Source organism: Prionailurus viverrinus, chromosome F1 (genome assembly GCF_022837055.1).
Source record: "Prionailurus viverrinus isolate Anna chromosome F1, UM_Priviv_1.0, whole genome shotgun sequence".
In the NCBI taxonomy this organism is placed as follows: domain Eukaryota; kingdom Metazoa; phylum Chordata; class Mammalia; order Carnivora; family Felidae; genus Prionailurus; species Prionailurus viverrinus.
This window is the reverse complement of record NC_062577.1, coordinates 4260044-4274918: the sequence shown is the minus strand read 5'-3', so window position 1 is coordinate 4274918 and position 14875 is coordinate 4260044. Positions and strand designations below refer to the sequence as shown.

The 14875-nt window shown below is 35.3% G+C and overlaps 1 protein-coding gene across 12 annotated transcripts in view; it reads right to left on the bottom strand.

Annotated features, from left to right (window-relative positions):
* Positions 1 to 14875, bottom strand: part of CEP170 (centrosomal protein 170) — a 125955-nt gene that overhangs the window by 56718 nt on the left and 54362 nt on the right. For all 12 annotated transcript variants that reach the window (XM_047840469.1, XM_047840465.1, XM_047840460.1 and 9 more), the window contains 4 exons: positions 12840 to 12918; positions 3327 to 3385; positions 3068 to 3230; positions 1815 to 1949 (listed from right to left, as the gene is read on the bottom strand). In XM_047840469.1, coding sequence (XP_047696425.1) covers positions 1815 to 1949; positions 3068 to 3230; positions 3327 to 3385; positions 12840 to 12918 — 436 coding nt within the window. The remainder of the gene's footprint in view (positions 1 to 1814; positions 1950 to 3067; positions 3231 to 3326; positions 3386 to 12839; positions 12919 to 14875) is intronic.

Here is a 14875-nt window from a genome sequence, read left to right as displayed (position 1 = left end):
GGTCGCAGATACTCTATTAGCTTTTCTGAAATGTTCCCCCCTCCTAACAATTACTAAGATTTTGCATTCTAATAATGGGTAACCAAGAAGCAAGTCACTTTTTGTATTTACAAGTTGCATACTTAAAGCATAAATGAATCACTTATATTTCATAACTGGAAACATTTAATAACACTTTCAAAATGATCAAATTAAATAAGTACCCATCTTCAAACTGATTCTACAATCTCGGCTAGTATCATAAGTTATTTCAGGTCAGTAAACCGTTCCCCTCATCCTATATTGTAAAAACTGCCAATGATAAATCTGAAACAATAACATCCTTGCACTAACATAAGAAAGCAGATAAGATTCTCTCACAAGACACCTAATAGGCTAAATCTGGCTGGGTTCTTCAAGCAATTTAACACAAACATAAATCACTTAATTCCTTCTTACTCAAAAATAATCCCAAGATTATGAAACAGCTTTTGTCATCTGGCAAAAATGACACTCAATGAGACATGCCACATAAGCTGATAATCATTTAAGAATTTAGTTTCATTCACACAGATGGCCATGAGGGGAGACACCCCCCTATGTGGCCCTATACGCCCACTGTGGACTGAAGGGCTGAGAAAGGGAGAAAAACCAGTTGCTGATGACACTGTAGAGATGCCTTAGCCAACCCTGAAGAGGTACGGTTATTTAAGCCAGGAAATTTCTTTCCTGTTCAGTCTCAGGTAGCATTTGTTATTTGCATCTGATGTAATGCTGAATGATACTCAGTATGAATACTAAGTATTTCTAAGCTTGGACATGAAGAAAACTGCTGGTGGAGAGAAACAAGGAAGCTACGATGGGAATTTATTTGCAAAGTTGACAACTTCAGTTTGGGGCACTTGTAAAATCAAGTTGATAAAGCCAGCTTTCTTAGACCTGTCCAAGGTCAAATTAGCACATATTTAAAGAACAGTGTTCTTAATTAATTAATTAATTTATTTATTATCTTGTACAATTAGGGTCGAAGGTAGAAAATTGAGAAGAGTTGTGCTGGGATCTATCTTTGACTCAGTCAGACTTGGTTTTCCAGACTGCTCCCTGGTACCTGTGTTCAATTCCTACAGTTCTGGATTCTTATCTGACATTATTGTAGAAACTGCCCGTTTCACCCTTTGGTGTTGATGTCTTTGCCAAGTCCTTACGTGACGAATGACACCTCCATTCATTTCCTGGAAATCTTGACCCTTGCTGGCTTAAGGGCACTTGGTTCATTACTAAATCCCTCCAGCAACACAAGAATATGTTCCTTGACTATTAATGTGACCCAGAACTAATTTTTCATTCTGGCTGAACTTGGCTAGTCTTGCTACCATATCCCAACAAACAAAGCAAACTGAGGTTTTAAATAAGTTTTAATTTTATATCACATTTCTGAACATAACAGAAACTGTTCATTTAAAAACATGATTATATACCTGTGAATCTAAGGAAACACACAATTCGTTTGTGCCCACTATTTTGGTCTAATTGAAACATTTTAATAATTCTTTTTAAATACCTTAAATGCTCAATTACATTATTAATCTATTTTCCAAGTTTTAATCTCATAAGTTGGAAAAACCTTTTAAATAAAATGATACTGGAATTAATACTTTATATGAGAATCATTCATAATAAACTTAAAATGACAACATCATTAAGACATTCATCAACATTTTTTATTAAATTAAGGAGTAGTAGATATCTTTTTTTCAGAGTTGCCAGATTTTTGTTTAATTACAAATTCTTCCCCAAATGTCCATTTAATGTCACAGTCTTGAGATTTTCCTTACCTGCTGTCCCGGTTTCATGACTTTTTTCTTCAGGCTTGCCATTTGACTTGAAAGCCCTTTGTTCATCCACCTCATCATCCCCCCACCATGATGGCTGCCCATATAATGGAGTACCACGGGGCATCGCAGAAATATCTGGAAAAGGTGAAAAAAAATCTGTATAATGCATATGAAACAGAAAAAAAAATGGTTTTACAGAATGCTAGAATTGCCTGGCTAATTTATTAAATGAAAACAACATATAGTCTAGATAGGTGAAGAGTACTCTAAGTTGAAAAACTTAAGTTTTTGTGTCAGACCTTATTCAATGTTGGACATGACTAAATAAATGAAATTTTGCACTGGCTGATATCTAAGTAATGCACACTGCTGTAACCTAATAGCTTTTTGCTAAGGTGTACTCAGTATTTTGGTATACAGAAATGGCTCATTAAGTAAGTCGAGATAAAAGACAAAAGTAAGTTTTGGTATGAATGACCATGAAAAAGTTTTTTTAAGCCTAGGGGGACTGTACAGTAACTGAATTTAACCTAGATGTTAACATGACTAGTAGATTTATATTTGAGCAAATTTGGTAATGCCTATTCTATTAATTAAAAAAAAAATGTTTTTGTATGAATAGGATTATTTATGTAAAGCAGTTCCTGGAACATCATATATACAGTAATAATTATGATGACATAATATCATTGGATATTTCCTTTTATTTTTTTGGATTTTTCATTGTCATTTTTAAATTTTTTTTAACATTTATTTACTTTTGAGAGACAGAGAGAGACAGAACACGAGCAGGGGAGGGGCAGAGAGAGAGGGAGACACAAAATCCGAAGCAGGCTCCAAGCTCCGAGCTGTCAGCACAGAGCCTGACACAGGGCTTGAACTCACGAACCATGACATCATGACCTGAGCCAAAGCTGGACGCTCAACTAACTGAACCACCCAGGTGCCCCTGGATATTTCCTTTTAATTCACTTGTTATAATTCAGAAAAAGCAGACAAACATTAAATAAAAATATTGAAAACTATATTTATTTCTCTCAAATATTTAAATATATTAAACACACCTACATATAACTGTCATATATAATTATATTATAAAATGCTTTCTAACGAAAGCGTTGGCTATGTTAAAACCTACTCTAAAACTGTCATTATTACAAATTTATATGGACATGGCCAACTTTTTTAGAACAAAGGATGCCATTTCTTCATAACCACGTATAAATATGGTATTTCCAAACAGGTTAACTTACCCACGGCTTTTTCCTCAGACTTCAGTGCTTCTGCGGCTTTATGCTGCACCTCTGCTGATGTATCTGCTCCCTTTGAATCCAGGCTTTTGGCACACGCAGATTTTGACAACTCTGATTCTGAAGATTTTTGGGACAGCTGAAGCTGAATGGTAAACTTCTCATGCTACAAAACATTTAAAAATGAAAGTGAAACACCCAGGAGTGAAATCGACCCTAGCAAATGGTGGATTTACAAAGGAAATAAGTAAAAAATTTTTACCTTTAGTGCTTCTTCAGGGACCCTCATTTCTCCTCGAACTACAGTGAAAAGATTTGTATGTAAACAAGGCTAAGGAAGAATAGATTTCAAAATTGTGATAATCAAGCTTAAAATAATCAAAGATAATTTAGGAATTGTCCTATTTTCAATAGGTAATTACAACAGAAGTATCATATTCCCCTTAAGAGTTAAATGTTAAAATATGCTCATAACTGTGAGGACTTTACTTTTTAAATACCAGAGAAAAATCTTGGGGCACCTGGGTGGCTCAGTTGGTTAAGCGTCTCACTTCAGCTCAGGTCATGATCTCACGGTGCGTGGGTTTGAGCCCTGCGTGGGGCTCTCTGCTGACAGCTTGGAGCCTGGAACCTGCTTTGGATTCTTTGTCTCCCTCTTTCTCTGCCCCTCCCCATTTGTGCTCTCCCCCTCTCTCTCTCTCTTTCAAAAATAAACAAGCATTAAAAAAAAATACATACTAGAGAAAAATCTTAAAATCTAGCAAATAATTCTAAACTTAATAACGGCCTTCAGGAAGTAAATAACTGGGTAATAAATCAGAGCACAAAGACATGTTCAGTTCTCACAAACAAACAATATGACTACAAAGAAGAAAAAGCACCTGGATCAAATTATATTAATACTTAATCACAAAAATGTAAAAGGAAGTATGTCATCAGTGATTATCCAACAGCAAATCCTGAAAGAATTCGATTACTCAGACTTCACAAGCATTGATAAAAATGAAGCTCACTCTGAAAGTGCAAAAGAAATTCTATAATTAGGGTCCTTACAACAACCACAATCACCCCTTTCCTCCAGACATTGCAATCAGGGTCATATCACACTGACAAACAACTGATTCTATACAATTAGAACCAAATGCTAGAAATAATGGGTGCTTTTATTATTATGCCAAAAAGAACAATGCCTCTGTATATTAAAAAACATCTTTCACTAAACAGTAGAGGTCACATTTCCCACCATTACTTAGCCCTGTACTAAAAGGACTTTTATAACCATGTACTAAACTCTATTATCCTTTACCAATTCATAGCACCCTATGACTTCAAGGCTAGAAAGCTGTAATTATCACAAATGATTGGGGGTAAAAATAGTTCCCATGCATAAGGAGCAGTAAACTTGCAAATGAGTTTTTAACTTCTATTTCTGTTCATTAAAATGATAAAAATTCAGAATTTTTTGGAATTGTAAAGAGCTTTAGGGACTATCCCGTTTAATTCCTGTTTAATCTCTCATCCTTCTCTTCTATACATAGGGAACTTGAGGAATGGAAGGGCAAAACCTAAGACGAGAATCTTGTCAGCTGAAACCCAGTCCAGGGTTCCTGTAGCTGTGAAATATTAGAATTTTCTTTTCTTGTTATATGTATATGCTGATACATATTTGCTGACATATATGAAAATAAGTATTTCATAATTAGTAATTTCATACTTAATGAAAAATAAAAGTCCAGTAACTTTGTTTTACACCCAAGAAATGCATGAACAGCTGGAGGAGATTCACAGCATTTGCATACTTCCAATGGAAAACGCAGTGTCTCAAAAAAACAGAAAGCCATTTCCATTTTTTCAATGGGAAACACCAATGATTTTAGCCTGCTCTGGGGGTTTTCCGGTGCTCCATTCAAGTTTATTGCTGAGGGAGTTCCAGGCTGTCCCCTAAGGCTAGTGTGGGGTCTTATGTTTACACTTGAGACTCCTTGAAGATCTGGGAAAACTTGAGAGAGCCCACACTTCTTGGGGTCAAACACTTTATCTTTCAAAAAGTTTCATGTGTGCGAAGCCAAAGATTTCAAGGATCCTCTTGTTTGGGTCATGAGTTCACCTGAGAACACCGGGCTGGCTGGGAGATTCTGAGACTGCCCTAATTCCAGCTTAGCTACCTTCTTCCTAATCTTCCTAATGTAACTTCCTAAGTTATAAAAAGTTTAAAATCCTACTTGTTAGAAATTGTATTTGTTAGGTTATTTCCCTGTTTCTTTACATCGGGCTGTGATTGCGATTTTACATCTTCCCTATGCTCAGTTTATTCAAGAAATGTTTATTGGGGCACCAGGGTGCCTCAGTAGGTTAAGTGCCTGACTTCGGCTCAGGTCATGATCTCCTGGTTCGTGGGTTTGAGCTCAGCATCTGGCTCCACAATTACAGTGTGGAGCCTGCTTGGGATTCTCTCTTTCTCTCTCTCTGCCCCTCCCCCACTTGTGCTCCCTTCAGGGAGCTGTCTCTAAATAAATAAACTGAAAAAAAAAATGTCTATCTACAAGTGGGGTCAAAGAAACTCATCTGCATACTAGTAATGCATTCAAAAACATCTTATCTAAATGTTATCTCTTATCTAGATGATCTTAGCTAGATAAAACATCTTATCTAAATGACAATTAAAGCTAACTAAAAAGGAGGGCAACATTTTGAACAGTTTTAGTTACTCCTAGGGCCTTAAAACAACAGGTGTCAGTGTGAACATGTGTCTCAAAAATCATTTTAAAAATTAATTTAAGTTGCTTCACTCGGGAGATACCACACACTTACAGAAGAAATCAAATATTATATATGAGTTTTTGTTGCTTGGTACAAGGTTTCCAGTGTTAAGGTTTCAAAAGATGCTGTATTTTCAAACTGTTTAATGGGCATTAATACAATATTCTCTCAAAAACTGTATTACTAAAACGAATGTGACTTTCATGGTGTTGAAGACACTGGATGCCACAACAAATGAGAATACTTGAATTATTTTACACAATGAAAAATACATTCTTTTTCTAAAATTTATGTGTCTTATATGTGTGATTTAAAATACATATATAGTAAGACTACCCTTAAAAATTTTCCTTACAGTTAGCCAAAAACTTGTCTGTTTGGATCTTCTCCTTAGAAATATGAGAAATTTAGGGGCACCTGGGAGGCTCAGTTGGTTAGGTGTTCGACTTTGGCTCAGGTCGTTATCTCACTGTTTGTGGGTTCTAGTCCCGTGTCGGGCTCTGGGCTGACAGCTCAGGGCCTGGAGCCTGCTTCGGATTCTGTGTCTCCCTCTCTCTCCCTCCCTCTCAAAAATAAATAAACATTAAAAAAAAACCAAAACATTGTTTTAAAGAAATATGGGAAATTTAGGGGTGCCTGCGTGGCTCAGTTGGTTAAGCATCCAACCCTTGATTTCAGCTCAGGTCATTATCTCCCAGTTTGTGAGTTCAGGCCCCCCCATCAGGCTCTGTGATGACAGTGTGGGAGTCTGCTTGGTATTCTCTCTCTCCCTCTCTCTGCCGCTCCTCTGCTCATGTTCTCTCTCTCCCTCTCAAAATAAATAAATAAACATTAAAAAAATATATACGGGAAATTTGTTTGACTACATTCATAATAAAATACACAATTACGCTAAAATAGATTGCACATTGTATTAACAAGGCAGGTCCTAGAAGATGGCAAAGTTAAAAAAAAAAAAAAAAAAGTTCATAGCAGAAAACCTTCCAAGGGTAAAATTTTATTTCTTTAAGCAAACTTTCTACTAGCTTAAGTTTGTCTTTATCTTCAGAAAGATGTATCGTTTTGTTCTGGAAGATCAATTCCTTTGTCCAGCTTTTAGAAAAACTTGTTCTAAAACAACTCCTTTAAACTTTTCTTCTATGACTTTATTCCGTATCTAATACCTCATGTCAATTTCTTAAATTTAGCTCTCTCAAACTTTGGAAACATCCTCCATTTTTGAAATCTGGAAAGTGTGTTCATGCTTTGTTGTGGACATCAATCACATTAATCAGGAAGAACCCTAACTTCTCTAAATGAAGAGTCTTTGATTTTTAGTTATGTTTATCCCCTTCCTGATCATTTTAGCAGCCATGATCTGGACCCAAACACACAATGCCATAGGTAATGTTCCAATTATAGATAAATCATCATCTTAAAAGACACGACAATGATTTTTACCTTGTTTCTAATACAATTAATCCAATCGTTTTGTGGACATTATAGGAATAGACAACTACTTTGGGAAAAAGCAGCCCATTACAAAAATTAAGGTACTAGGTTCTTTATAATAACCCTGAGATGACTGAGATGGTAAGGATTTTGAGATTTATGGTATTTAAGTAATGTTTAAATCATTTTCCACTAAACATGGAAACCATATCATATTCTGATATTCATTCTAGTTCACCAGTGATTCCATCTTTTTTTCTTTTTAATGTTTATTTTTGAGAGAGAGATAGGGAGTGCGATCAGACACTGAGAGAGGGAGACACAGATCTGAAGCAGGCTCCAGGCTCTGAGCTGTCAGCACAGAGCCCGACGCGGGGCTTGAACTCATGAACCATGAGATCATGACCTGAGCCAAAGTCGGATGCTTAACTGACAGCCACCTAGGCACCCCTGCATCTTAATCTTTTTTAAACTGGTTCCTTATCTCTCCCACCTCTTAATACTGGTATAGAATAGGTTTCAGTTCTTGGATCTCTTACCAATCTATATTCACTACTATATTAACTACTACTTTTCCAGACACGTGAAAGCTGAAAGAATTCATCACCAGCAAAACCATACTGCAAGAAATGTTAAAGGAAGCCCTGAGCAGAAAGAAAATGATATCAGATGAGAAGAACAGATCTATAAAGAGGAGCGAAGAGCATGAGAAATGATAGTTACACTGGTTTAAGCTATAAGAGTACAATGGGCATAAAGATATAAGATATTTTTATTTCAATCTCATTAAAAGATAATTGACCTTCCACTTGTAATAATGTAGTATGGAGTTTGTAACATCTAAGAATAGAGTTTGACAATCATAGCACAAAGGTCAGTACAGAAGAAATGAAAGTATACTACTGTAAGGTTCTTATACTATATGTGAATTGGTATAATATTGCTTGAAGATACAACTTAAAGAAGTAACTACAAATCTTGAAGCAAGCAATCAAATAAAAAAGTTATAGTTAATAAGCCAATAAAATACATAAAATGGCATCATACAAAATGTTCAAAAAATCCAAAATAAATTAGAGGAAAAAGAAAACTGATGGCACAAATAGAACAAATATCAAGATGACAGAGGTAAACCTAATTACATCAATAATCACACTGAATGTGAATGACCAAAATCCCCAAATTAAGGCAGAAATGATCAGATTGAATAAAAAAAATACCAACTGTATGATGCCTACTTTAAATGTAAAGACACAAATAGGTTAAAAGCAAAAGAATATAAAAAATAGAAAAGATGTTCCTTGCTAACGGCAATCCAAAGAAAGAAAGGAAAGAAAGAAGAAAGAGAAAGCTAGAACAACTAAGTCAATGTCAAAACAAACTATATTTTAGAGCAAAGAACATTGTCTTGAATAGAGCAGGTCATTTTCTTTTATTTATTTTTTTTAAGTTTATTTATTTATTTTGAGGGAGAGTGAAAGTGTGAGCCGGGGAGGGGTAGAAAGAGAAGGAGCCAGAGAATCCCAAGCAGACTCCAAGCCCCACACAAAGCCCTACTTGTGGCTGGATCTCATGACTGCGAGATCAAGACTTGAGCTGATATCAAGAGTTGAACAGTCAACCCACTGAGCCACCTAGGTGCCCCCAGCAGGTCAATTTATAATAATTAATGGGATCAATTCATCAAGAAGACATTTTAATCCTAAATGTTTATGTACCTAATAACCAGGTTTCGAATTATATGAAGAAAAACTACTGCAAGGAGAAATAAGCAAATCCATAATTATGGTCTAAGATTTCAATATTGATCTCTCAATTAACAGAACAAGTAGCAATCGTTCGGTAACATACAGAAGGTGTGAACCAAATTGGCCTGACATTAATAGAACACTCCACCCAAACAACAGAAATGCACATTCTTTTCAAGTACATATGGAACACTTACCAGGAGAGATAAATTAGGTATATTCTGGGCCATAGGACAAGTCTCAATAAATTTAAAACGATTTGAGACATACAAAGTATGTTCTCTCATCAGCATGGAATTAAATTAGAAATTAATAACAGAAAGTCTCTGGGAAAATCTCCAAATTACTTAGAAACTAACAAACTTATTCAAAATTATTTGAATAACCAGTACTCAAAAATCAAGAGAAATCAGAAAGTATTCTGAACGGTAGAGCAGTACTTAGGAGAAAATTTATAGAACTAAAAGCCTATATTAAAAAAAAAGTCTCAAACGAATAACCTCAGTTTTTATCTAGGAAAAAGAAATTAATTAGAAATCAAAGAGGAAATAGAGGAAACTCAGTTAAACCAAAAGCTTGTTTTTCTCAGAAGATTCTTCCCATTTTCTACATGAAATTCACTCTACCCACAGAATTCTGTCAGTTAATGGTGACTCTATTTTTCCAACTGCTGAGATCAAGTGCCAAATCGTGGACTTTCATTCTACTTCCAATCTAATCAAGAATATTACTGGCTTCCTCTTCAACATGCACCCATAATCTGATTCCTCACCACCTCCTCTTTCACCACCCTGCTGTAAACCTCTGACTCACTTGGGGCTACTACACAGCCTCCTAACTCACCTCCCTCTTTTTACCGCGGCCCACTTCCATCCTTAGTCTTCTTGAACAAGAATAGCCACAGGATGTTTCTAAGTAAGTCATTATCATGTCTCTCTTCTGGTCAAACCCCTGTAAATGGCTCCCCGTTTCACTTAGAATAGAAGTAAGAATCCTTGCAATGGTCTGTTAGGGCTGATGTGCACCCCGCTCCCATACCCCATCTTCCTACTCTTTACTGGTCCCAACCACAATGACTTTTGAAGGCTGTTCTTCAAACATGCCAAACATGTTGCTGCTTCAAGTCCTTTGTATTTAACTCTTCTATCTTCCTGAAGAGCAATTTCCCCTGATATCCATATGGCCAGCTTCTTTACTTTCTCCTTATCTTTGCTCCACTATGGGCTCCATGAATATCCTTTTTTAAAATTACAACCTCTCACTCACCACCACGAGCTCTCTGGATCCCCCAGTTACACTTTTTCTCCACAGAACTTACCATCCTCTACTATTCTTTTTTTGTGTGCTGTCAGCTTCCTTCAACCCCACTAGAGTATAATCGCCAGGAGGACAAGTATAATCGCCAGGAGGACAGAGTGGTCTGTTTCTTTCACTTTTGTGTCCCCAGACCATGGGGACAAGGATCTCCCAGCACACAGGAGATACACACATTTAATAACTGTGAAGTGAATAACCTTAGGCTTGCATATCTGCTAAAGTTTGGCCACTTGGACACTTAAGAGCTCCTTTTTGATTACTGCAGGGATTATTATCCCTCATGAGTTTATAGTCATTTGTTAAACTTGGATATTTCCTCCACTACTGGCTTAATCCAAATCACTTAATTTCTTTAATTAGAAAAGCGCTTGTGGTAGATAAATTTTGTGTCTTCAGTTCTATCTCAATTCATGGTAAGATGTTCCTTCTATTACTATGACATTGTAATAAAGAGTTTTCCACTCCAAAGAAGAGGAGTTCGTAAACTGGCTAACTATTAAGCTTAATTTTAATAAAAATAAAGCACAATTATTTCAGCCAAATATAAAACAGGTAAATGTAACATATAAAATTTGTTTTAAAAATTTCATCCCATACAATAAAATTTCATCCTAATGTTCATTTATGTATAATTTTCAAAAACCATAAGCAATAGATGCTATTTTAAAATAATAAAATTTACTGAGCCTACTCTGAAGATTTGGATAACAGTTCTGGTTCAACACCGATTCATAACACGAAGAAAGTCCTTTGGAACCAACAAAACATTTGTCCCAGCAACCCCTATTGCTATTATGAGCTGGTATATAAAAAACAAGTATTAGTTCACTACTAAGAAATCACTACACAAATTGTAAAAGCGGGAGTTATTTCTCAGCAGTTGTTTTCTTTCCTTTTTTTTAATGTTTATTTGAGACAGAGAGGGAGAGAGCGAGTGAGCGAGGGAGGGGCAAAGAGAGAAAAAACAGGCTCCAGGAGAATCTGAAACAGGCTCCAGGCTCGGAACTGTCAGCACAGAGCCTGACATGGGGCTCAAACTCACAAGCTGTGAGATCATGACCCGAGCTGAAGTCAGACGCTCAACCGACTGAGCCACCCAGGAGCCCCTCAACAGTTTTCTCTTGATTTAAAAGTCAAAGTAAACATTATAGAGTTTTATTGCAACTCAGATTTTCTATTTTCTCATGTTTTGAATCAGATTAAGGAGGTATTTAAATTCAAAATATATTTATTTGCATTTATTGTTTGATGAAACTTTTTATGCTGGTGGAAAATGGTCCATGGATCAAGGCTTTAATGTTAATTCTTAATCATTTTATGTGATTCATATTCTTAAAAGTATTTACAACTCATAAATACTAAGATTCAATGGTTTCACTTTTCAATGTTCCTTTGCTGTACAAGTATAAAGTTCATATGATGTGCTAAAAACTATTTTTCATAAATTTTAAGTTAAATCTAAAAAAAAAAACTGGTTATGCTTTAAGAACAATTTTAAAGTGTTAGTACATTTATTTTATCTATGTATCAACTCCAGGTAGCTGAGACTACATTTGCTATAGTATAGTGATAAAAGTCCATCTGACTTGCCAATGTTCAATATATTCTTCAATATTAAAGTCCAGATAAATGTAGTAACTGAAAAATGAAAACTCAAGAAAAACATTCAGTATAAGGTGGAATATGTATATTTTAATTAAATAAAGTCAGTCCCCTTTATTTCAAAGCTTTTTGCCTTATATGAATAGAAATGCTTTATTCTTCTTCACTAGTGGTTCTTTACTATACCCTAGGGAGGACAAAGTCATGTCCCCACTCACTTCCTAGAATCCTATTTTGTTACTTACTTATTTACTTATTAAAAGATTTTATTTTTAAGTAATCTCTACAACCAACGTGGGGCTCAAGCTCTGAGATCAAGAGTCGCATGCTCTACTGAATGAGCCAGCCAGGCGCCCCTAGAATCCTATTTTTAACAAAAGAATTTTAAATACACACTAACTGTATAATGAACTGAGCCAGGGAGTATGGGTCTCAGAAGATATAGGATACTGAAAAATCTGAGTTAAATAAGTGATAGAGACAGAATTCTTAAAACAGAGTAAAAGTACGAATGGGAAAAAAAGGTAGGGATAAGTTCTCACACTCCTCCCGGGACACTGATCTGTGCCATGCTCATCCAAACAACAACAAAATCCCTAGGCTGGGCTAATATTAGACAGTCCTTTGTCCTCTCCTTGTTACATTCTCTGATACCCAAATTACACATGTAAATACCACTGCTGAAACTATAGGGATGGGGGAAAAGCTGAGTCCATCAACTTTTCTAGGATTATTTTTAGGAATAGGCATAACAACCAGAAAATATATGTATTATTTTTAAACATGTATTTTAGTATGGGAGGGCAAAGAGACTTCTAGCATGCCTTTACTGAAAATTCTTAGATCAAGAAATGTTAATGTACATCAGAAAGCTTTATGAATAAATTCAATAAATGCACAAAATCATATAAGGATATCATATCCAAATCTCAGCTTATCTTCAAGTTTCAAGGTGATATAAGTCTGTTCTGGAATCCTTACATCATTCACAAAAGTCTACAAAGAGAGAAAAAGATCTTAGGTTATATATGAAGTATTAATTATTACATTTCAGACAAACAAACACTCAAACCTTATACTTAAAAATACATTAGCTATGGTGGCTAATACAGCTTGTGTATTACAAAATGTGCCATGCATCTTATAGGCTGATAAGTGATTTTCATACTAAGTCTTTTATTAATAATTGAACACACAAAGAACCAGGCTGTACCTCCTCTAAGTCCATCACGCTGCCAAGACAAATATAGGCATTTAAAAATGATGCTAAGAAAAGCTCCTAATGTGAAGCTGGCAAATTGTAAAATACTTAACTTTTGATATATCATCAGGATGCAGGGGACTCAATTTTAGCTTTTTTCGGACAATTCTAATTATTTGTGAGGTCTGATATTTCATTACTTTTTTAAAAAATTTATTTATTTTGAGAGAGAGCTCGAGCGAGTGGGGGAGGGGCAGAGAGAGAGAGAATCCCAATCAGTAGCTTGATGCAGGGCTCGAACTCAAAACAGTGGGATCATGACCTGAACCAAAACCAAGAGTCAGATGCTCAACTGACTGAGCCACCCAGGTGCCCCTATTCCATTTTTTAAAGTATATTTTCTTTTTGTTCTTTGGAAGAATTCTAAGAATAAAAGTAATGAAATACTGGGGCACCTGGTGGCTCAGTCAGTTGAGTGTCTGACTCCTGGTTTCAGCTCTGGTCGTGATCTCACGGTTCATGGGTTCAAGCCCCACATTGGTCTCTGGACCTGCTTGAGATTCTCTCTCTCTCCCTCTTTCTTCTCTAACCCTTCCCCTGCTCACAAGCACATGCCCTCTCCTTTCTCTCTCAAAATAAAGAAATAAACTTAAAAAAAAAAAAAAAAGGAATAAAACTGCTATTCTATTTCACAATTGCCATATGAGTCTTTTAGACCTTTTTATGACTCTAAGATACATTATGGGATCTTACTGATCTTACTTTTCCTTTTTTTTTTTTGAAACACTGTGCTATTTCACATCATTATTTTATCATTACTCATCAATTATTTCTAACTATGCTGAAAATGACCAATATAATAATAAAACAGAAGAAAATGGAATTGCCCAGAACATTGCTATCCAACAGAAATATAGTGCAAGCCCCAAATGCAAGCCAAACATATACTATTAAATTTTCCAGTAGGTGCATTAAAAAAGTTAATATAAAAGGTGAGATTAATTTTAATGCTATATTTTAACCCAACCCATATATCCAAAATAGTACCATTTCAACAAATAATTAAATATTTTTCAATAAGAACTTGAACAATTCTGTATTTCACATTTTCACAGCATTCTTTCATCTTTTGATGTTTTCCAACACTTATTTGATTTAGTTTCTAAGTGGATAAATGCCCAAGGCAGGTATCTATCAGGTAACTAGAAGCAAAGATGATGTAAAAAGAAATAAATTAACCTTCTGTTAACAAATCTAAAACTGAGAAATGTTTTGCAATAATAGAAGAAAGCTATCATCTTAATAAAACTATAAGCTATCAAAGTCTTAAAAATAATGCATTTTGACAATACAATGCAAGAAGAACTAGAAATAATGATAAGCTAGAACCAGCTGGATATGTACTTGAAATTTGAAAAGCAACATTTACAAAACAGATATATATCCCAGGTCTCCCTTGACAACTGATGAACAATACCCATTTTGTGTATTACGTACCTTTCAAAACCAGAAAAATATGAAATAAAAATATGAGCTTGTCATGACTAATTTTTACTTAAAATTTCAAGTTGTTTTTCATTATCCTTTTATCCTTACTTCCGCAAATTATTTGTAAAAAGACAAAGAGTCAACTAGACACAGATGGCAAATGGTGATGACTATTTTTCCTGGCACGTTGGAAGTTAAATTGGAATTTGCTAGATTCACAGAACACAGAACAATGTTATACTTAACTGCCCAGAATGCAGATAT